This window comes from Gekko japonicus, unplaced genomic scaffold (assembly GCF_001447785.1).
Source record: "Gekko japonicus isolate JY-2015 unplaced genomic scaffold, Gekko_japonicus_V1.1 scaffold1132, whole genome shotgun sequence".
Lineage (NCBI taxonomy): Eukaryota > Metazoa > Chordata > Lepidosauria > Squamata > Gekkonidae > Gekko > Gekko japonicus.
The window spans coordinates 461087-484333 of NW_015170310.1; the positions used below are offsets into that span (position 1 = coordinate 461087).

The 23247-nt window shown below is 49.1% G+C and overlaps 1 protein-coding gene across 4 annotated transcripts in view; it reads left to right on the top strand.

Annotated features, from left to right (window-relative positions):
* Positions 1-23247, top strand: part of CELF2 (CUGBP, Elav-like family member 2) — a 468221-nt gene that overhangs the window by 369492 nt on the left and 75482 nt on the right. The window contains exon 6 of one of the 4 annotated variants that reach the window (XM_015417989.1): positions 13397-13426. The exons of the other annotated variants lie outside the window; for them this stretch is intronic. Within the exon in view, the coding sequence (XP_015273475.1) occupies positions 13397-13426 (30 nt within the window). The remainder of the gene's footprint in view (positions 1-13396; positions 13427-23247) is intronic. 4 annotated transcript variants of the gene reach the window in all.

Below are 23247 nucleotides of genomic sequence, written 5' to 3' on the forward strand. Positions count from 1 at the left end.
GTAGGAGGAAATTGCTTTGAGAAACCTCTCCCCAGTCCATCATCGATCCGTTCTGGAGGCCTAAAGGCAGCCCCTAGAGAAATAAGTGCCGCCGGTCCCCTTTGGGCTCGACTCGGGATCTCTGACATTCTGGAAGTAGGGTTGATCAATCGTGGGATCGATAACCCCGGCTGCTAGAAGACAGGCACAGACAGAAGGCTTGGTCACATTCTACCTGTCGGGTGTTTTTACCATATTTGACGATTAATTCCAAGCCTGTCTTGTTCTAAGGGATTGAGGGCCAGTTCCTACTCTTAATTAAAACAAAAAACAAAAAAAGGAGTATTAGTAGGAATATGAAGTAACAAAATAATTAAAGTTCTGGATCTTTCTGCTTTGGCCTTGGCCCTTGGTCACATCAACGATCTTAAAATCCTTCTAGGAAAATGCACAGGTGGAAACTGTTTTAAGAGCCTGGTCAGATTTTGCTGTGTGCATCTAATGTCTGACCCACATAGGGCTGCCAAGTGGGGGCGGTGGGCGGTTAAACTCCCGCTTCGGAGGCCCGATTTCCGCCGCCGCGGAATTGGGCCCCAGGGAACTCCGCCCCCCGAAGTGTAGCGTGGCTGCGTCACCAGAGGTGACGCAACCACGTCAATCACATTGGGGGCGTGGCCCCGATTGTCGGAGGGAAAACTCTATGGTTTTCCCTCCAACAATCGGGGCCACGCCTTCAACGTGGTCGAACGTCGCGCGTCTCGTCCGGTGACGTGCTGCTGGCGCGCACGCGCTTTGCACCCGCGCGCATCTTCGGACGGCTCCTGGAGCCCGGCGAGGCTCCCCTGCTGCCCACGTAGGCTGAATTCCGGTCTGCACACATGCAGTGAATTGGGCGCTCGAAGGGACTGAGGGTGGGAGAACCTAGTTTTGAATGTTTCCCCCCGTATAAAAGAGTGCCTGCAAGTTGAGTTGCCAACCTCCAAGTGCGGACTGAAGGTCTCCCAGAATTACAATTTATCTCCAGATGGCAGAGATCAGTTCCTCTGGAGAAAACTACTACACTGGAGGGTGGACTCTTTGGCATCCAGAGGTTCTTCCCAAGCTGGGTCGCCAACCTCCAGATGGTGGCTAGAGATCTCCTGGGATTACAACTGCTCTCCAGTTCCCCTGGAGAAAATGGCCACTTTGGAAGGTGGGACTCCATGGGATTACACCCCACCGAAGCTCTTCCCATCCCCCAAACCCCGCCCTCCTCAGGCTCCACCCCCAAAAATCTCCAGGCGTTTCCCAACCTGGATCTGGCAACCCTGTTTCCCAGACTCCACACCCCAAATATCCAGGAAATTCCCGATCCAGAGCTGACAGCCCTAACTAGGCTTGCCAAGTCCCCCCGGGGGGCGGGAAAACCCCCGGCCCAGAGGCCCGTTCCCTGCCGCCGGTGGATCGGGCCGCGTGCGCAGAGCGCGTGCACACACACTCCAGCCGCCAGCCGGGAGCCCCCCGCTCCGGCTCGAAAACAACTTGGCAACCCTAGCCCTAACTGCAAATTAAATACGCAAACACAATAGGAAGGAAGGATCTAATCCAACCTAGTCCTTATGCTAATGTCATGATCCGACACGGAAGGCTAAAGAAGGAACAGCCTGTAGGCCGTAATGAAGCCTCTCCACCCCACAGGCCTGAGGCCTTTGTGTATATTTTCCAGTAGGGCTACAGTTCCCAAGCTCCCCCCTGAGCCTTATGATTGGGCTGGGGGGAAATGGAGGGGAAAGCAGGAGCCAATCAAGGCTCCCTCTAAGCTGTGGAGTTCTGTGAGCAAAAATTCTAATTTATGAGCTACTTGGCGTTAAAGTTGTGAACAAGCGATTTGGCTACTGCCTAAATTAGGTTGCTCTGGAGCCCTCCTTCCTGAGCTAAGACAAAAATGTGTGAGCCGGAGGCTAAAAAACTGTGAGCTAGCTCACACTAACTCAGCTTAGAGGGAACACTGGAGCCAATCACTGGTGAGGAGGTGGGGCCTGGACAGAGAGCATATAAGGCCCTGCACGAAGCAGAAAGGGGGTCATTCCTTGAAGCTGAGCAGGAGTGAGGGAATTGATCGCTCACCCCCAGAGTGGGATGCGTTTGGCCTACTGGGATCAGGTATTAACACGGGAATAGGAGTGACATAAGGCAGTTGCATCAAGGGACTTTTTTTGTTTTCCAGCGAGCTTCCTTTTTTGCACCCTGTAGTAGGGTTGCCGGGTCCCGGTGGGGGTTCCCCTGCTTTGGGGGGCTGCTGGCCGGCGGGGGAAACCCCCACGCCCAAATAGGGACATCGTCCGATGACATCCCCGACGTGATGATGTCACCCGGAAGTGCCGTCATCACGTCAGCCCCGTTACGTGTGACACTCTGGTTTGGGGGGCAAAATTTATCGTTTTGAAGCCAAAAGACCATAGAGCTTCGTGGCCACCTTATCCGGCATCGTGTCTGTGGGAGTATGAGGACCTTGTATCCACAGGAGAGACCTGCAGAGCCACGTGTGTCTCTATGGAAGGCCATGTGCAGAGAGTGAGAGGACAAAGGGAGGGAGAGAGGAGGGGTCGGCAGCTCCCAGGTTAAGACAAAGAGAGGCACCCCATGGTAGTAGCATGACCAGGACCGGTGTTCCCTCTAAGCTGAGCTGGTGTGAGCCAGCTCACAGTTTTTTAGCCTCCGGCTCAAACGTTTTTGCCTTCGCTCAGGAAGGATGGCGGCTCCAGAGCGAATGAATTTATGCAGTAGCCCAATCGCTCGCTCACAACTTCAACGCCAAGTAGCTCACAAAGTAGAATTCTTGCTCACAAGACTCCACAACTTAGAGGGAACATTGACCAGGACTGGGATAGAGCTGTACCTAAGGCAATCCCAGTTCTTCCGTCCTTCAGCTCTCACCCACGGGTTTTTACTTGGCTCCCAGGCTTTTATGACCCATCTCCAAACAGGGATTTTGGGCTGAGGATAAAAGTCTCACTTGTTCTGTGGGGGTTGTACCCATCGGGCGATTCCGCATCTAGCATTCGCTCCCCATTTCCTCAACCGGGAGGGGAAAGTGCAGTTCAAAACCACATTCAAATACGTCGGGGCGACACCGTGCTGACTGCAAAGTCACCCCTAAACGGCCGTAAATCTATGCAGGCAATACTATAAAACCCAATGTCAGGGCTCTTTTTGGGCAGGAACGGAGTTCCGGCTGGCTCCCAAGTTGGCCACACCCAGCAGGAACTCATTTGCATAATAGGCCACACCCAACAGCAGAAACTCATTAGGGTTGGCTACATCAGGGGTGTGGCCTAACATGCAAAGGAGTTCCTGCTACAAAAAAAGGCCCTGGGTTTTGACCACAAACAAGGTAAACAGAATAACAAGCAAAAGGTGGGTGTGGCTGGATAACCACACTTCTGGTAACATGGGGGTGTGGCCTGATATGCTAATGAGTTTCTGCTGTTGGGTGTGGCCTGTTATGCTAATGAGTTCCTGCTGGGCTTTTTCTACAAAAAGAGCCCTGCCGATGATCAAAGGAAGCGAAAGCGGCATGCAGTGCAGAGGGGAATTTCCATTCCAAGGTGGGTTTCGTAAAACAGCAGAGGGAAAAGCCCATTGTAGCGCAACACTAGGCCATTTGTTCCAGTGACACGCTTGTGGTGAGATCTAAAAACTTTCCACTTCAGAGGAAGAGATGAGGTAATGTAGACGTTGAGGTGTTTAATATGCCTGAGTGAGGGAGTGTGGATTTTTTTAAAAAAAATCCTGTGGCTTGTACCTTGAAGCATGAGATTTGATTAGTCCTATCTTAATGGGCATAACAGCACATATTATTAATGGCCATAAAACTGTCAGGCCTCCTTCGGTATGTTAAATGAGTGCTCAGAGCTGCGGCTGTTTCAGGTGTCTCACGATTCAGTTTATGTCCTGCCCTGTTCTGTAGGCTCGGGGAAGCTTCCCACATTTTATAAGCAGTCCGCCTTTGCAGCCTCCTTGCCTTCTAGACTACCTCCTGGGAAAGAGGGTTCTAGGGTTTTAATTAATTAATTCTTTTTGCCGCACTGGCATTGTGTTAGCCGCCCCAGGTATTTGGAGGACAGCAAGATACACTTTTGACAGTCGACGAACCAGCCTCTCAAGCGTGCGTTGAAACTGAGAGCCAGTCTGGTGTAGTGGTTAAGTGCGCGTACTCTAATCTGGGAGAACCGGGTTTGATTCCCCACTCCTCCACTTGCACCTGGCTGGATGACCTTGGGCAAGCCATAGTTCTGATAAGGGCTGTTCTTGAAAAAGAGCAGTCTCTGTGAAGAGCTCTCTCAGCCCCACCTATGGCTGGATGACCTTGGGCAAGCCGTAGCTCTGATAAGAGCAGTTCTTGAAAAAGAGCAGTCTCTGTGAAGAGCTCTCTCAGCCCCACCTGCCTCACAGGGTGTCTGTTGTGGGGAGGGGAAGGGAAAGGAGTTTGTAAGCCGCTCTGAGACACCTTTTGGTAGTGAAGGGCGGGGTATAAATCCAATCTCTTCTTCTTCTTCTTCTTCTTCTTCTTCTTCTTCTTCTTCTTCTTCTTCTTCTTCTTCTTCTTCTTCTTCTTCTTCTTCTTCTTCTTCATCATCATCATCTCTCTGCTCAGAACCTCTTGCTCCGTCAAGGGAAGCAGCAAACGAGGATGTATGAAAATGGTGCATTATGGCAAAATGGTTTGGATCCAACCCGGTTTTCTGTAAATGGAAAAGTAAGGAGGAGTCCTCTCTGATAATCCCCCCCAAAAAGACTAGGCCAGGGATCGTGGGCCTGCATGTGCAAAAGTCATGTGAGACAGGGGCTATAGAATAGCAGGGAATTGGGCGAGGTTCAGTGGAGAAGGCGGCTGGATTCAACCCAGTGGGTTCAATGCTACCAGCCGCTCAGCCAAGTGCATAAACTTCCTCCAGTGGGAGAAGAAGAGGAGAGGAGATTGGAATTATACCCGGCCCTTCACTCGGAGTCTCAGAGCAGTTTACAATCTCCTTTCCCTTCCCCTCCCCACAACAGACACCCTGTGAGGGAGGTGGGGCTGAGAGAGCTCTTGACAGAAACTGCTCTTTTTCAACAACAGCTCTTATCAGAACTATGGCTTGCCCAAGGTCACATCAGCAGGTGCAAGTGGAGGAGTGGGGAATCAAACCGGTTCTCCCAGATTAGAGTCCGCGCACTTAACCACTACAGCAAGCCATCGTCCAGGACAAGTGTCAGTCTTTTCTCCCAGAGGAAGCCTCTGCACTTAGTGAAGTAGGACGGGTAGGCTCACACTCACTGAAAACGTATCTCGCACTCTTTGCCACAACACTTCTGCTTAAATGCATTGTTTCTGCGCGTTATATTTGCATTGTCTGAAGAACAGAGGATCAAACCAAAGTCCTCATCGAGTCCAGATAGGGTTGCCACCAGTGTTCCCTCTAAGCTGAGTTAGTGTGAGCCAGCTCACAGTTTTTAGCCTCCAGCTCACAGTTTTTTGTCTTAGCTCAGGAAGGGATGGCTCCAGAGCAGGCTAATTTATGCAGGAGCCCAATCGCTCGCTCACAGCTTTAATGCCAGTGGCTCACAAAGTAGAATTTCTGCTCACAAGATTCCACAGCTTAGAGGGAACATTGGTTGCCACCTCCCCTTTGGGAAATTCCTGGGGATTAGAGGGTGGAGACTCGGGAGCGTGGGGTTGGGGGGAGGGAAGTACCTGGAGATGTTGGAGATGCCTGAAGACTACAGGATTTGGGGAGGGGAGGGACTTCAGTGGGGTGTAATGCCATAGAGTCCACCTTCCAGAGTGCCCATTTCCTCCCGGTGAGTTGATGTCTGTCCCCTGGAGCTCAGTTGTGATCCCAGGAGATCTCCAGCCACCACCTGGAGGCTGGCAACACCTAGGGAGAGGAGGGACCTCATCAGGGTATAATGCCATCGACTCCACCCTCCAAAGCAGCTATTTTATCCTAGGGAACGGATCTCTCCAGCTTGGAGATCAGTTGTAGTTCCAACCTGGAGGCTGGCAACCCTGTGTCAAGCATTCTGTCCCCATCTTGCCCGTGGGTGCTTGTGAACAGAGGGTGAAGATGACTTCATGTAGCCACCTTACTCCAGTCCATCCCATTCGTTCACGTAGCAACCAACTGCCTACTCTGACCGTCAGCGACTGGTGAAGCTATCGAGGGCTTGCCTCTCCCTCGATACCTTAGATTTTGTGTCACTCCAGGATCGAACCTGGGGCCTCCGGTGTACAAAGTCCACATCCGCTCCCCATCCACTGCTGTCAGGTAGATGCTGGGGCCCCGCCGGCTGTCTCCGCTGTCGGGGGAGTGCACGGGGGTTTCCCTGGCTCTCCTGTCCCCCTTCTCTCTCGTGTGAGATCGGGGAACCCCTGAAAGATAGGTCCGCCGACCCTGGGGTAGGCGGTGGGACTGGACAGGACCGGATGGGGTTTAGGGCTGTCGGGAAATATCTGCAGGACCGTCTCTCCCACTATGTCCCCTGAAGAGCTTTGTGCTCCTCCGATCAACGTCTATTGGTGACCCCCGGCCCAAAGGATGTCCACTCAGCCACAACCACAGCCAGAGCGTTTTCTGCTCTGGCTCCGGCCTAGTGGAACAGCCCTCCAACTGAGATCAGAGCCCGGCAGGACCTACAACCATTCCGCAGGGCCTGTAAAACAGCACTGTGCAGTCAGGCCTTTGGTTGAGGCGGTAGACACCGTATGAGACCACACTAGGGTTTCCAAGTGTTTTTTTAGCTGCAGCGGGGGACTCCTAATTGGCGGCTGGAGTGCGTGCGCGCTGCACACATCTCACCATAGAGTTTTCCCTCGGATGACCGTGGCCCCGCCCCCAGCGTGCCCACCGTGGTCACGTCACTTCCGGGTGACATGCACGTGGGGGTGGGGTTCCCCCGGGGCCCGATTCGCCGGCGGCGGGGAACGGGCCTCTGGGGCGGGGGACTTGGCAAGCCTAGACCACACACACTCCACCTTACTCACCCATTCTATTTACCGTGCTCTGCACAGGTACTCTCATATATTAATTGGAGGGAATTCATCCCCGGCAAAAACTAGTACATCTGAGGGCCCATGCATGGGTTAAAGCCTCTTAAAGTATTTAAAGTGGAGTATCGCCATCTGCTGATGTATGTATAGCACCGAATTTAAATTTAGTGTATTACGTTTTACCTTTTTAAATTGTTATATTCATATGCTGTGAGCCTCCCTAAGCCCCCTTGCAGGGTAGGATGAGATAGAAATCAATCAGTCAATCAATCAATTAAATTTCTGGGAGACACAAATGTAGCTGAGGAGCAACACTAGAGTATCAAGTAATGGAAAAGTCAATTGTATGAAATAGAGACAGGAAGATGGGTCTGCTGCTGATGACTTTATTTCTTTATTTATTATTTAATTCAATTTGTATCCCGCCCTTCCTGCCGAGGCAGGCTCAGTGAAGTGTAGAGATCCTCCCGTTCTTTTGTGTCATATGAGTGTGATGGGGCACACTTCCCTCCCCTCTGTGGGGAAAAGAAGAAGAAGAGAAGAGATTGGATTTATACCCCACCCTTCACTCAGAGTCTCAGAGCGGCTTACAAACTCCTCCCCCTCCCCACAGCAAGCACCCTGGGGCTGTGCGTATGGAGTGGAGGCGCGGTAGGGATTCCAGCCTCCAGGTGGGACCTGGGGATCCCCCGGAATTACAGCTCATCTACATACTACAGAGATCTTTCCCCCTGGAGAAAACGGATGCTTTGGAGGGTGGACTCCATGTGGCATCGTACCCCACTGAGGTCCCTGCCCTCCACAGGCTCCACCCCCAAATTTCCAGGGGTTTTCCAACACCAAGGCACGGTGAGGTATGACCGACCCAAGGCCATCCAGCAGCTGCAAGTGGAGGAGTGGGGAATCAAACCTGATTCTCCCAGATTAGAGCCCACGCACTTAACCACGACGCCAAACTGGTGTTTGCCCCCAAAATCCTAATTAACTGATTTTTTAAAAAATGTACCCGACCCAAGCTTCCAATGAGTTGTAGGCTTGCCAGCTCTTGAGTTGGCAGATTCATAGATATTTGGGGGTGGGCCCTGGTGAGGGCAGGGTTTGGGCAGGGAGGGAGTTTATCGCTGTGCAGTCCACCCTCCAAGGTGCCCATTTCCTCCAGATGATGGATCAGTAGCAACTCTGGATTATCTCCAGGTCCCACCTAGAGGCTGGCAGCCCTAGTCTAAAGTGATATCTAAATGACTCCTCCTCAAATTGTTTCTGAGAATGGTAGGGTTGCCAAGTGGCACCTACTTTGCCGGCGGGGGACTCCTGTCTGGATTCTGGCACATGCGCGCGCAAAGCGCGCGCACGCCGCATGCACGTCACAGGGAAGTGACGTCATGATGCCGGGCACACTGGGGGCGGGGCCACGACCATACAAGGGGAAACCATAGAGTTCTCCCTTGTATGTCCATGGCCCCGCCCCCAGCATGTAACGTCACTTCCCTTTGACGGGCACGCTGGGGCGGGGTTCCCCCCGGGGCCCGATTCCCCGGCGTCGGGGAACGAGCCTCTAGGGCAGGGGGGTTTTCCGCCCCCCGGGGGGACTTGGCAGCCCTAGAGAATGGCCTTGCTCCCCACTCCCCACATTCGGTCAGGGCAGGGGATTGTTCCCCTAAGCAGCTGTGTGTATGGAGTGGAGGCGCGGTAGGGATGCCCGCCTCCAGGTGGGACCTGGGGATCCCCCAGAATTACAGCTCATCTACATACTACAGAGATCTTTCCCCCTGGAGAAAATGGATGCTTTGGAGGGTGGGCTCCATGTGGCATTGTACCCCACTGAGGTCCGTGCCCTCCACAGGCTCCACCCCCAAATTTCCAGGGGGTTCCCAACACCAAGGCACGGTGAGGCCTTGCGATACATCACCCGAACCTAGGGTTGCCAACCTCCAGGTGGTGGATGGAAATCTCCCAGAGATCACTTCACCTGGAGAAAATAGCAGCTGTGAGGGGTGGGCTCTGTGGCATTGTAACTTGAAGGGGTCTCTCCCCTCCCCTAAACCTCACCCTCCCCAGGCTCCGCCCCAGAAATCTCCAGGTACCTCAGAAGTGGCATCTCTACTTGTCCTTATAGGCTGACATTTTGATCTCTCACAGCACAGTGGAGGCCTACACGTGTCCACGAGAAGTCATCTGTGGGTTTTAGTTAAATGTATGGCTCTGGCAGATCCAAATGCATTCGTTTCACCAAGAAAATCAGCTTTAAGCATCCAAGAAGGGGGAGGAAAAATGTGTGTCGATCAGGCGCAGGGGACATTTCCCGCGGGAGCGCACAGGAGCAGAGCTCCGGCAGTAAGGAGCCCAGGGGGCGGGCACATGCAACAAGCCCCACCCCCTGCTCCCAGCAGCCCTCAGTCGGGCCACCCCAATCGAAACCGGCCAGTGGCACCTTTAAGACCAAGTTTTATTCAGGTACAAGCTCTCCCTCCTCTGCGAGGGCAGATCTGCACACTCCCCCCCCCCAATAGCTAGCAATCCAAAACAGTCCAGTGGAGCCTGAGCGGTGGGTGTTGCCTTCTGACACACTTCCGGTGATGCCATGGGGTGTGGCACATGCAAATGAGTTATGCTAATGAGCTCCTGCACCTCTTTTTCTACGGAATGACCCCTGATCAGGCGTATGTTCTCTGATTCAAGCACAGGGCAGGGAGCTGTTCCTGTGGGCAGCAGAGAAGAGGACTCGCAAGAATGGGTTTAAATTAAGGGCAGGAAGGTACCGGCTGGATCTGAGGAAAAACATTTTTACAGTAAGGTCCTTTCCACACTCGGATCTCATCCCTGGTTTTATCAGAGCTCAACTTGCGACACGATACCTTGCATTCATTCATGGTTATAACGGTCCTTTCCGCACTAGACATTAAATCCTGTTTCAACCCTGTCTACACTACACTCAAGCTCATCCTTGTAATTATCTCGGGGCATTTATTTGTTTCCACATTACATTGCGGTCAACCCGGTTTTGCCCCACACTTGTCCCGGGATAAATGGATGCTGTTATAACCAGGGATAAATGCAAGGTTCTGTGTCACGAGTTGAACTCTGACAAAACCAGGGATGGAGATCCAAGTGCGGAAAGGACCCAACGGCATCCGTTTATCCAAGGACAAGTGTGGGGCGAAACCGGGGTGACTTCAATGTAATGTGGAAACAAAAAATACCCCGAGATAATTACGGGGTGAACTCGTGTGTCGGGTAGAATGTAAGTTCGGGGACAGAGGTCTAGTGCGGAAAGGACCTAAGAGTCAGCTGCCTGCGGAGGTGGTGAGCTCCCCCTCCCTGGCAGTCTTGAAGCAGCGGCTGGACAAACACGTCTCAGGGATGCTCTAGGCTGACCCTGCATTGAGCAGGGGGTCAGACTAGATGACCTGGATGGCCCCTTCCCACTCTGGGATTCTGGGATTCTGTTCTATGATTCTAAGTGCCTCAGAATATGGTCCTTATACTCAGGGCTTTTTTTGGTAGAAAAAGCCCAGCAGGAACTCATTAGCATAATAGGCCACACCCAACAGCAGGAACTCATTAGCATATTAGGCCACACCCTCGTGTTACCAGAAGTGTGGTCATCCAGCCACACCCACCTTTTGCTTCTTATTCAGTTTACCTTGTTTGTTGTCAAAACCCAGGGCTTTTTTTGGAGCAGGAACTCCTTTGCATGTTAGGCCACACACCCCTAATGTAGCCAATCCTAATGAGTTCCTGCTATTGGGTGTGGCCTATTATGCTAATGAGTCCCTGCTGGGTGTGGCCAACTTGGGAGCCAACCGGAACTCCATTCCTGTGCGTTCCTGCCCAAAAATAGCCCTGCTTATACTGACCCTTTTCACAAAAATGTTTCTTTCTGGAAACAATTGGCTTCTTTATGGTTGAGGCAGAAATCTCAGGGAAAGATACGCCTGCCACGACCATGCTCAACAGACATTTCCCTTTGGTGGGATTTTAAAAGGGGAATGGATTTAGGATGATGGAAGAAGGCAATCAACTCCATTTTTACCTTTCTATGAAGACGGGCATTACTGCTTGGCTTTACTTGTAAGATTTTCTAGCTGGATCTGAGGAAAAACATTTTTACAGTAAGGTCCTTTCCACACTCGGATCTCATCCCTGGTTTTATCAGAGCTCAACTTGCGACACGATACCTTGCATTTATTCATGGTTATAACGGTCCTTTCCGCACTAGACATTAAATGCTGGTTCAACCCTGTCTACACTACACTCAAGCTCATCCTTGTAATTATCTCGGGGTATTTTTTTTGTTTTCACATTACACTGCGGTCACCCCGGTTTTGCCCCACACTTGTCCCGGGATAAATGGATGCTGTTATAACCAGGGATAAATGCAAGGTTCTGTGTCACGAGTTGAACTCTGACAAAACCAGGGATGGAGATCCAAGTGCGGAAAGGACCCAACGGCATCCGTTTATCCAAGGACAAGTGTGGGGCGAAACCGGGGTGACTTCAATGTAATGTGGAAACAAAAAATACCCCGAGATAATTACGGGGTGAACTCGTGTGTCGGGTAGAATGTAAGTTCGGGGACAGAGGTCTAGTGCGGAAAGGACCTAAGAGTCAGCTGCCTGCGGAGGTGGTGAGCTCCCCCTCCCTGGCAGTCTTGAAGCAGCGGCTGGACAAACACGTCTCAGGGATGCTCTAGGCTGACCCTGCATTGAGCAGGGGGTCAGACTAGATGACCTGGATGGCCCCTTCCCACTCTGGGATTCTGGGATTCTGTTCTATGATTCTAAGTGCCTCAGAATATGGTCCTTATACTCAGGGCTTTTTTTGGTAGAAAAAGCCCAGCAGGAACTCATTAGCATAATAGGCCACACCCAACAGCAGGAACTCATTAGCATATTAGGCCACACCCTCGTGTTACCAGAAGTGTGGTCATCCAGCCACACCCACCTTTTGCTTCTTATTCAGTTTACCTTGTTTGTTGTCAAAACCCAGGGCTTTTTTTGGAGCAGGAACTCCTTTGCATGTTAGGCCACACACCCCTAATGTAGCCAATCCTAATGAGTTCCTGCTATTGGGTGTGGCCTATTATGCTAATGAGTCCCTGCTGGGTGTGGCCAACTTGGGAGCCAACCGGAACTCCATTCCTGTGCGTTCCTGCCCAAAAATAGCCCTGCTTATACTGACCCTTTTCACAAAAATGTTTCTTTCTGGAAACAATTGGCTTCTTTATGGTTGAGGCAGAAATCTCAGGGAAAGATACGCCTGCCACGACCATGCTCAACAGACATTTCCCTTTGGTGGGATTTTAAAAGGGGAATGGATTTAGGATGATGGAAGAAGGCAATCAACTCCATTTTTACCTTTCTATGAAGACGGGCATTACTGCTTGGCTTTACTTGTAAGATTTTCTAAGTGCAACATTTCTCAGTTCTTCACCACTGGGTTGAAATTGTGGTAAATGCATAAACTGTGTCTTAGCAATTCCCCCCCCACACTTTTTTTCTTTCCATTTTACATGCTGCTAGTTCTTTTCATGCCTCAGTTTCAGTGTTCACATTTGGGAAGGGATGGGAATGCATTCCATAAGCCACACCACAAAAGCGCTATTCATTCGTAGTCCCCCCCCCCAAAAAAAACCTTACATAAGAGGGCCCATTACAAAAAACAAGGGTCTTAAATCAAGCAATTGAGTAAGGGCCAGATGAGTGTATGCTCTTGGTACTTAAAAAGCAAAGATTTGTTTCCATATGTGAATAAACACCAGGTGCCCAAGGAGGTTTTAGAGCCCAGGCAGAAAGGAGAACTTGGGAGACAGAGAACTATTAATCTAGGTAGGGATGCCAGCTTTACGGTGGGACGTGGGGATCCTCATCTCCAGATGAAAGAGATCAGTTCCCCTGGAGAAAATGACTGGTTTGGAGGGTGGAGTCTATGGCATTCTACCTAGGGTTGCCAGCCTCCAGTTAGTGGCCTGAGATTCCCTGGGATTACAACAGAGATCAATTCACCTGGAGAAAATGGCCACTTTCGAAGCTGGACTTTATGGCATTATACTCCACTGAAGTCCTTCCCCTCCCTCCTCAGGCTCCATCCCCAAAATCTCGAGGTATTTCCCAACCTGGAAGCCCACTGAGATCCCTGTCCTCCCCAGGCTCCATCCCCAAGTTTCCCAATCCGGAGCTGGCAACCCTACCCTTCCTCTGCCCTGCGGGTGGCTGTGGGGACCTGGCAACTCTCCATCTAGGTAACTTGGGTACTGCCACATCAGGGGACTCACGGTGATGACGAGGGTGTCCAATTGCTGCTGGTGAGGGGGTAAATACTGGTGAACCTTTTTTGATCTGCTTGTGATGAGTAATGTTTTAAAGACGGATGACTGATGGTAAATCTGGGCCTCTTTGATTTTAGTGCACAGCCTCAATATGGAGTCTAGCAGAGGTACTGTAGACTATTTACCATTTTACTTCTACACCTATTTGTCTAGAATGCTTTATAGAACGTTGTTTCCTTTGAATCCTCCTTAATTGTCGTTTCCTCAGTGATGACCGCAGAACCCTGTTGTGTCTAAAACAGTCAAAATGTCATCGGTTGTTTTTGTTCTGCCTTTGGGGGGGGGAATCCAAATGAGCACAATGCCCTTAGTAAATAATTTTAATTTTAAAAAAGCAATAACGATGATATTGCTGAGCTATGCCATTAAGTGTTATAAATGCATTTTGTTGGATTTTATGAACTGTGAATGGGAAACAGTTTGTGGGATGGACCTCGCACCCCCTTCTCCTGCCCCTCTAAATCCCCCTGCTCGCCTTGAGAAAATGCTCCTCAGGGTCTGAAGACACTCACGGTTGAAGAGGGATGCAGTGCATATGGGGGCCGCCGACGGAAGGCGCCCCTACCTCACCCGAGCGCAAGCTCATGCTCAGCTTGTGGAGGGGGGCCCGCAAGTGGAGAGGTTTTCGCCAATTTCCGCCTCAGTTTTCCATCCCACACCGCTTCCTGCTTTCCTCCTGAGGGTCTTCCCGGAGCTCCTCTTCACAGGAGCACAAGAGGAAGAGGTAAACCTGGCAAACGCTTTCGGTTGGTTCATTTGTAGGATTCAATGCACTAGCTTCTCCTGTATCCAGGGCTGTAGATTTTAGTGATAAAATGAAAGGACCAGACTATATAAAAATACGTTTGAAGGAAAATTTGTGACTTAATGTAATAGTAATTTTGCGTTTAGGCAGACGTTTCTTTCATTTGGGGCCAGTGCAGGTGGTTCACTGGCTTCCAATAAAACAGTTTGCAAACTGAGGGCTCGCATCAGACACCGCCCCTCTCTGGAAGAACCTCCCCCTTTCCCTTGTTGGCCCTACTCATAGTTTAGTACCAACTCTGCAGCATTGATAATTGTGGTAATGCTAGTCACAGAAATCCCTCTTTTTGTTTCTTTATAATTTTAAACCCTGTCTTTCTCCCAAAAAGGGATCCAAATGGATTTCAACATTGTTCTTTCCTCCTCCGTTTTATCCTCACAACAACCCTGGGAGGTAGGTTAGGCCGAGAGAGTGTGACCGGCCCGAATTCACCCAGCAAGCTTCCACGGCAGAGTGGGAATTCGAACCTGGGTCCCCCAGATCCTAGTCTGACACTCTGACCACTGCGCCACACTGTTTTTCACCAGGACGATTTTAATGCAGCCCTTGTCACAAAAGAACTTGCTTAGCGTTTCTCGTGATTAGCACTGGGGCAACATGTATTTAAATCATGTTAAGGAAGGCCGTGTGCCGAAGAATAGATGCTTTCGAATTATGGTGCTGGAGAAGACTCTTGAAAGTCTCCTGGACTGCAAGGAGATCAAATCAGTCAATCCTAAAAGAAATCAACCCTGATTGTTCCCTGGAAGGCCAGATACTGAAGCTGAAGCTCAAATACTTTGGCCACCCAATGAGAAGGGAGCACTCACTGGAGAAGACCCTGACTCTGGGAAAGACTGAAGGTCAAAGAAGAAGGGGACGGCAAAGGATGAGGTGGTTAGACAGTGTCATTGATGCAACGAACATGAAATTGAGCAAACTCCGGAGGACGGCAGAAGACAGGAGGGCTTGACGTGATGTGGTCCACAGGGGTCGCAAAGAGTCGGCCTCAACTGTGCCACTGAACAACAACAAAAATAAACAAGGGAATGGAGGAAAGAATTAACTCTGTCAAATGATGGAAAGGAGTCCATTCCCAAGCCTGGATCTTATTCGCAAGCCAGAGTTTGCAGGGCGCCAGCCGTACGTCTGCACCAGACTGTTCTCCCGTTCAATTAAAATGTTAATGTAGACTTGACTTGATATTCGTACCAGGTAGGCACAGAGACAAGCAATATAATAATAACAGCAATAACAAGGCAAGAGTTGTTTTACATGCCCAAAATTGATTTCCATAAAGCAAACAATCTGTTTCACTGTAAAGCGTTCTTCTTTTTCTTTTCTTTTTTTCATTTTGCTCATTGGCCACAGAAGCAAGAAGATTGAAACTTAAAAAAATAATAGTAATAGTAATAACCCTCGGCTGGCTGTAAGTTTCACGCATCAGTTCTATAATGACAACGTGCTCCAGCCTCTGTGTATTTAGATTTGCTTCATTTGGAAACCTTTTAAAAGTCGTCGCAATAACAATAGTAATGTTTAGAAGAAATTGAGTGGAACGTGCAGTGCTTTGTTCCTTTATTTATTTAAATTTAAACCAAGTTTCAAAAATGGCAGCAGACTAAGAGAAACCCGAGACGCACACACTTTTCGAAAGTTGTTAGTGCCTGCTCTCAAAATGAGCCAGAATGGCATTAGATACACTATTGGTACGCCCTGGTATTGCTACACAATTGCCCCAAATCTGCATTAGTTCAGTCTAAGATGCCAGAAACAAAATGCAAATTCCCGAGGGCCTTTAATATGGTTAGATGCACAAAAAAGCATTAAAACTGTTCTCTGCCAATCCTGATTTTGGCACAAATAACATAAACGCACACATACGACCTCCAAGTCATGGGGCTGTTATCTTTTCTACTATAATATACTGGGTTCAAGACACGTTTAGTGATCAGCTCATAGTTTATTTAGTGATTTCAGTTAACTCTAAGACAAAATCTGCAGGGCTGGGCCCTGCTTATATTCATGCACACCAAAAAAAAACCCCACACACACATACACATCCCGTGATTGGCTATTTACAGTGCAACCCTAAATCCACAGGTCCATTCCAGAGTCCTAGTGGCCCATAGTTCAGGTAACTCAAGCTCAGTCAGTACCCGGTACTGTCTTGGATCAATACATAACATCTACTATAGGTCAAAACATTCTTCCATCTTGTGCGCCCTTTCATTTAGTTTGGGGTGCAAAACTAGTTTGTAACAAACATTTTATTTCCTTTTGATTTACCCGTGTTACATCCCTACAGCTCCTGGAAAGTTATCTTGTTTGGGAGGGGGAATCTAACAGTGCAGCCTCAGCCAGAATTAAAACTCTGCTCAGGATGGTACTTGGAAAGTCACACATTACATTCCGCAGATTCTCAGTGCAGACCGTCCTGAACGTATGAGGTTGTACTGCGCAGTTACTGGTCAAATCTGCATTTGTCTTTCCCACCGGTGTCCCAGCCTTCTGACTCCGTCTTAAAAAAAAACTGTCTACATTTGCTTTCGTTTTCACACTTCAACTGTGCTAGCACACTTTTGCACGTCCGCATATGATAATCGCCCTCTCGTGGCGGCTCCATTGTAATTGCGGCGTCTCCACACTGCTTTAAATGAATCTTCTCCAAACAACATTCAAACAAGCATAGAGAAAGACGGCATCACAGAAGCACGAAACTAATTTAAAAATGCAAATGCAGATTCGACCACTGTGTGGTACTTGACTCTTCACCGTTGAGACAGTTACCAAGCCGGGGTGGGGGTTCTATGTTAATCATGAGAGGGTTGTCCATTAAACCTATCAAGCTCCTCTTCGTTCTGCTTAATAGGGTTAGATTTATACATGCTTAGCAGGTCATGTTAAAACCACAGAACCACATGGCCACGATCCTCTACGATAGACTGTCAGCTCCCACATGTTCCTGCCCAGGAATTAAGATCACAAGGAGGGGCCCTCCTGACTGTCAGAGAATCCTAGAATCACAAGAGTCGGAAGGGGCCAGACAGGCCACCTAGTCCAACCCCCCCCCCTCAATGCAGAATCAGCCTAGAGCATCCCTGACAAGTGCTTCTCTAGCCGCGGCTTAAAGACTGCCAGGGAGGGGAACCTCAGCACCTCCCGAGGCAGCTGATTCCACTGTTACACAACTCTGACATTCCCAAGTCCCTCAGCCTTTCCTCGTAGGGCTTGGTCTCCAGGCCCCCGATCCATCCTCATCACTCTCTTCCGCCACTCCATTCTGTCCACATTCCTCGTAGGGCTTGGTCTCCAGGCCCCCGATCCATCCTCGTCACTCTCTTCTGCAGCCACTCCATTCTGTCCACATCCTCCTTGAAGCGAAGCCTCCAGAAGCTCGTTTGGTAGTTACAAGAGAGGGCCTTTTCAGTGGCAGCCCCACAATTATTGAACAACCTGGCTCTTTTATTTTTTTTACCTTTAGGATACAGCTGAAGACGGTTTTATTGAGGACCACGTTAGCTTAAGTTACTAGCGGTCCTAGATTGTGATTTCAAATTTTGTTCTTTTAGAATGTATTTTACACATTCCATTTTATGTATTTTTTCTGTACTGAAAGCCAACGCGAGCTCCGCGAGGCTGTGAAGCAGCTAATAAATGGTTTCAATAAATAAATGAAATAAATAATGAAGGAGGGCATCAGATCTACAGACCATATTTCTTGTGTTCATGCAGAAGCAGACCCACTTAAGCAGGCAGGTGCCTCCCCAAACATTCCCTTAATCCATCCCTCCCTCAAAAAATGCTTAGTAAGTACACAAAGATGGTAAGTCGCAGGGCTCTTTTTGTAGAAAAAGCCCAGCAGGAACTTATTAGCATAATAGGCCACACCCAACAGCAGGAACTCATTACCATATTGGGCCACACCCCCATGTTACCAGAAGTGTGGTTATCCAGCCACACCCACCTTTTGCTTGTTATTCTGTTTACCTTGTTTGTTGTCAATACCCAGGGGTTTTTTTGTATCAGGAACTCCTTTGCATGTTAGGCCACACACCCCTAATGTAGCCAATCCTAATGAGTTTCTGCTGTTGGGTGTGGCCTATTATGCTAATGAGTTCCTGCTGGGTGTGGCCAACTTGGGAGCCAGCCGGAACTTGGTTCCTGTGCGTTCCTGCCCCAAAATAGCCCTGGTAAGTCATATTGATTCAACTGATTGAGAGTGAAGCAGCGAGCAGTGACTCACAAGAGCTCACACCCTGCCGTAAATTTTGTTAGTCTTTAAGGTTTTACTGGACTCTTTCTCTTCTCTACGTCCTTCTAAATACGTTGGTCTCAGTGGGCTTAACTCTGTTTAGGATGTCACTGTTAAAACAGGCAGAATGTTAAATGTTCCGTCCACGACTATGCCACATTTTCAAATTGAGGCTGAACAAATACGTTCACCTCGACAAACAGATGTGTCCAGGGCTATTTTTGGGCAGGAACGCACAGGAACGGAGTTCCGGCTGGCTCCCAAGTTGGCCACACCCAGCAGGAACTCATTAGCATATTAGGACACACCCAACAGCAGAAACTCATTAGGATTGGCTACATTCGGGGTGTGTGGCCTAACATGCAAAGGAGTTCCTGCTACCAAAAAAAAAAAACAACCCCGGGTTTTGACAACAAACAAGGTAGAATAAGAAGCAAAAGGTAGGTGTGGCTGGATGACCACACTTCTGGTAACATGGGGGTGTGGCCTAATGTGCTAATGAACAGTGCTGTCAGGGGTGTGGCCTAATTTGGGTGTGGCCTATTATGCTAATGAGTTCCTGCTGGGCTTTTTCTACAAAAAGAGCCCTGGATGTGTCGTTTTGTTCCTAGGATCGCTGCTTCCTCTCAGCACCATTCTCCCCCCCTTTTCTTTGCCCTTATTTATTTATTTATTGAGGACATTTTTTGGTCCCTCCTTTGCTTCAAGCAGTCCATGCATCATTCTCCTCAACTTAATCCTTGACTCAACCCTGTGAGGAAGGCCGAGAGAGGCTGACTGACCCTGGATCACACAGGTGTCCTTCAGGTATCCAAAGAAGTGTGCGTGCACACAAAAACTGGTGTCCAGAATTAAACTTTGTTGGTCTTAAAGGTGCCACCAGTCTCAAACTTTGTACTAGATTACTCAGTAAATTTCAGGCCAAAAAAGATTGGAAATCTGGGCCTTCCCAGTCCTGGCCTAGCATCCTACTGCTGCTTAAATCTGATTGGACTGAGAAACCCATGTGGTTTTGGTCAAGCGTCTGTAATCTCGTTGTGTTGGGTGTAGTGTCGTGACACTGTCAGCAGTATCACATGGGTGACCTCAGCCAAAAGAACGAAGTCGCAGTGTGGACATTGGAGGCTGAGGACAGTGTGGGCAAAGAATTGGGAGAGCGGTACCAAGAAGAACAGCAAGGGCACTATGCCAAATGTGCTAGAGGCAAATCCCCGCCCAAATACCAATAAACACATAAATAATGCAATATCATTTTTGAAAACCGGCACAAAATGAGGTAAGTTGTTTTCGTTCTTATCTCATCAAAGTTTTATTGGACTGAACTAGTTGTTTACATGTGTTGCGAGTGTCATCCTAGGAACTGAGAGACCCAGGTTCAGGTTCTCACTCTGCCATGAAGCTTGCTGGGTGACGTTGGGACGTAGGCTCTTTCTGTACTAGATCTTTAATCCTGGTTCAACTCTTGTTTCCTACCAGCTATTCTGCACTACACTTGAGTTCACCCCTCTTTTTATCCCTTTTCTTTCTTTTCTTTTTGGTCAATTCTGCATTACATTGTGGTCAACCTGGGTTCAGCCTGCCGTTGCCCTGTGGTATATGGATCCCGTTTTGCCACAGGCTTTCCCTCGATCCAGAGTGGCCCCAGTTCAGATTTAAGTGTAGAATTTTTAATTCGGTTTCAATCCTCCCTGCCCCTTTCCCGCCGTACCTAGGACATTAAACCCGGGTTTACTGTTCACAATGCAGAGTTTATAACCCGGGGCAGGCAAGCCAACTGGAGCGGGACAAAATTAGTGCAGAAAGCAACAGATAAACAGAGATAACAGCAAGGTAAATAGCTGTGAGTCGAACATGGAGAAAACCTGGGGTGAGGTCCAAGTGTGGAAAGGGCCATACTCAGCTTAATCTACCTCCCAACGTTACTGTGTGGATAAAATGGAGCAGGGGGGAACCCACACACACACCCTTCTCCTCCTTGGAGGAAGGGCAGGATTTTTTAAAAGAGTACTAAACAATAGCATAGAATTGCATCTAGTTGTGGGTCGCGGAATACCTGGTTTTACATCTGCCCACATCCAAAAAAAGATCCTGTGAAGTTTGCGACAAGGTTAAACGGCTAGGTGGAAACAAGGTTCGCTGTTAAACAGACAGATGTACTTGTTTTATTTATTTAGGCATTTATATCCTACAGTTCTCTCCGTGGAGACTGGAAATGGCTTACAAAAACACACACACACACAGAAAAAACAATTTTGACAAAGAAAAAGTTTATACAGCGCAGCTCCATAGCTGGTCCTAGATCTATTTCTTTGCTCCCTCATGGCTACAGGACAAGGTTGCCATTCCCCCGACAGGGGTGGGGGTTTATCCACTTTCGGGGGGCTCAATCCACCGCCACCCAGCCGGCCAGCAGGGGGAGTCCCCCCCAAAAAATCCTATCCACGCCAATGTGCCCAGCACAATGACGTCACCAGAGGTGATGCCATCGTGCAGGGCACATTGCACGGGGGACACTCTAGCATTTAAGGAAAAACTCTATGGTTAAAAGTCCCAGGCACAGAGAGGGACACCCCCAGCAGCCAGATAAGACCTGGTAACCCTACTACAGGCTAAAAGCAACAGGCCTCAGGCTAAGAGCCTAAAGCTTTGGGGTCATACCTACAATGCAGGAGGAACATAACTCGCGAAAGTTCAGAATATCATGCTTTCCTAGATGTCAGGTTACTAGGATTCAGAATTTTCCTAGAGCTGGAAGCACAGCTACTCTTATTCTGGTCACTTACGCTTGGATTATTAGTCTGGCTTAAGCCACTGGGAAGCGAAGGGGGGGTCCACTTCCCTTCGACATCACGGTGCTTTCAGAGACCACCCAGCTTTTACTTATCTTTTCTACATTCCTTCCCAAACCTGCTTTGTTACAGTGCAGCAAAGCGGGTATGCCACATGGGTAGGAAAATACAGATTTTCCCAGTCTTGCCCACATCTGCAGCATTTTCCCTTCCTCAATCTCCCCCATAGTGGCAATTCCTCCCCCCCCCCATAACTGGGTAATTTTTAAAAAAGTTTTTAACGTTAATGAGCACACATGAACCTCCCTTATACTGACTCAGACCATTGGTCCATCAAGGTCATTATTGTCTGCTAAGACTGGTGGCAGCTGCCCAGGTTCCCAGTCTACCTAGTCTTTCACATCACCTACTACCTGGTACTTTTTAAAATGGAGATTCTGGGGATTGAACCTGGGACCTTCTGCATGTTAAGCAGATTCTCTAGAGCCATACCCCCCCCCCCTTGACACAGCAATACATCAGTATGTCTCCAATTTTGGTAATACCTTGAAAAAATAAACCTCCTGTTGGTCCATGGTGGGTTGGGGTCATGGGAATGGGCCCACTGGGAAGATGTGGGGCAACCCACCCTGTGGACCCCCAATTGTCACTGTGTAGCACTAGCAACCCCAGGGACTCAAAGGCTTCCACAGGAAAGTGTCACTGTCTCAAAAACGTCTCTGTTGTGATGATGAAATGGACCATTCAACCAGCTGTAGATAATTGTGGAGGAACATCCATTGTGCAAGAAGTGAGACTGAGATTTCCCCCAGTTAATACACACTTACAGGGTCAGGGAGGCTAACCTAGCTAGTCCTGTATCTGGGATGAATTTAACATAATCTAATTCTGAGCTCTAGACTAGCAATCATCGTGAGGCACAGGTACTGTTAATTCCTGGATGGATCTTCCCTGCCCTGCCCGCTTGACTACCCTGCTCATTTATGTGGAGAAAGCAAAAAAAAATGTTTGCCTTCCTTAATGTGTGCTTGTTTGCCCCTACTTACTACCGGAATGAATGAGGTAGCATGCCTGTTCAGGAAGTTCATGTGTCCACCTAGATCAGGACGATCATTTTTAGGGTCATTTAAATGTGGCTACTTGTCTACTCAGAGCAAACTCTTTGTCCCCAACCTGTGAATACTGGGATGGGTCTGGCCATCCTTCCAAGGAACCTTCCTTCAGCCGAAGGAGCTTTCCACCAACTTAAGAGGCTTTTTCCTCCAACGGAAGATGGCGGGAGTCTCTGTAGATTGCGGGAAGGCTTCAAACTTTGCTCAGCGGAGTGATAGAGGGAGAGGTAGGACCCTCCCCCTTGTTTTCAGTCATCCTTTAAAACCTTTTTTTTAAATTATTGCGGGATGAGCCAAAGCCAGGTCCCTCTTTGCAGAACTCACTGCTGATGGCTTCGAGACAATTATCGAAGACGTACCGCCAGCCAAAAAATGGCTTCTGCATCTTTAGCACACTCTCGCCCACTCCTCATATGCTCCAATTGTGTCAGCAGCTTGCACGCTGGACCCCATCGGGGCAGAGAAAAGAGGGTGATTCTTAAGTTCTAATTCCAGTGTGGCAGGAAGGTCCAGCAACTTAGCACTGAAGATATGAATGGAACGTTCTCTTCGCAGTGGTCTTTCCATAATGTCCAAAGCCACCCTGAGTCACATTGAGCCAAAGCCCAGCTTACAGAAGCGGTGTTCCAGCCTTGAGAGAACCATTGATTCCAGTGGATGCTCGCTCTGTGCGAGTTAGTTTTTATCTGAAGCTGCCCCTGGTTTTTTGGGGGGTTGCTGTGTCACTGACCACCACTTAATGCTAAATTCAGTAAATTAAATCGTGGGCTACCTAATTCAGCCGGCAGTCTTGGTTTTTTTTGTGATCTTAAATTAATACCTTGTAACTGAACTTAAACATCTAACCACCTTTGAACAGGAAAAGAAAAACCCCTAGCAACTGACTCTGAAACGGAAGATTTCTTTAAAAGAGCCAATTTCAAAGGCCATGGCTTAGAGGGGCTGGCGGGGGAATACCCCCCCCCCCAAATTTTCTCCCCTCCACGCA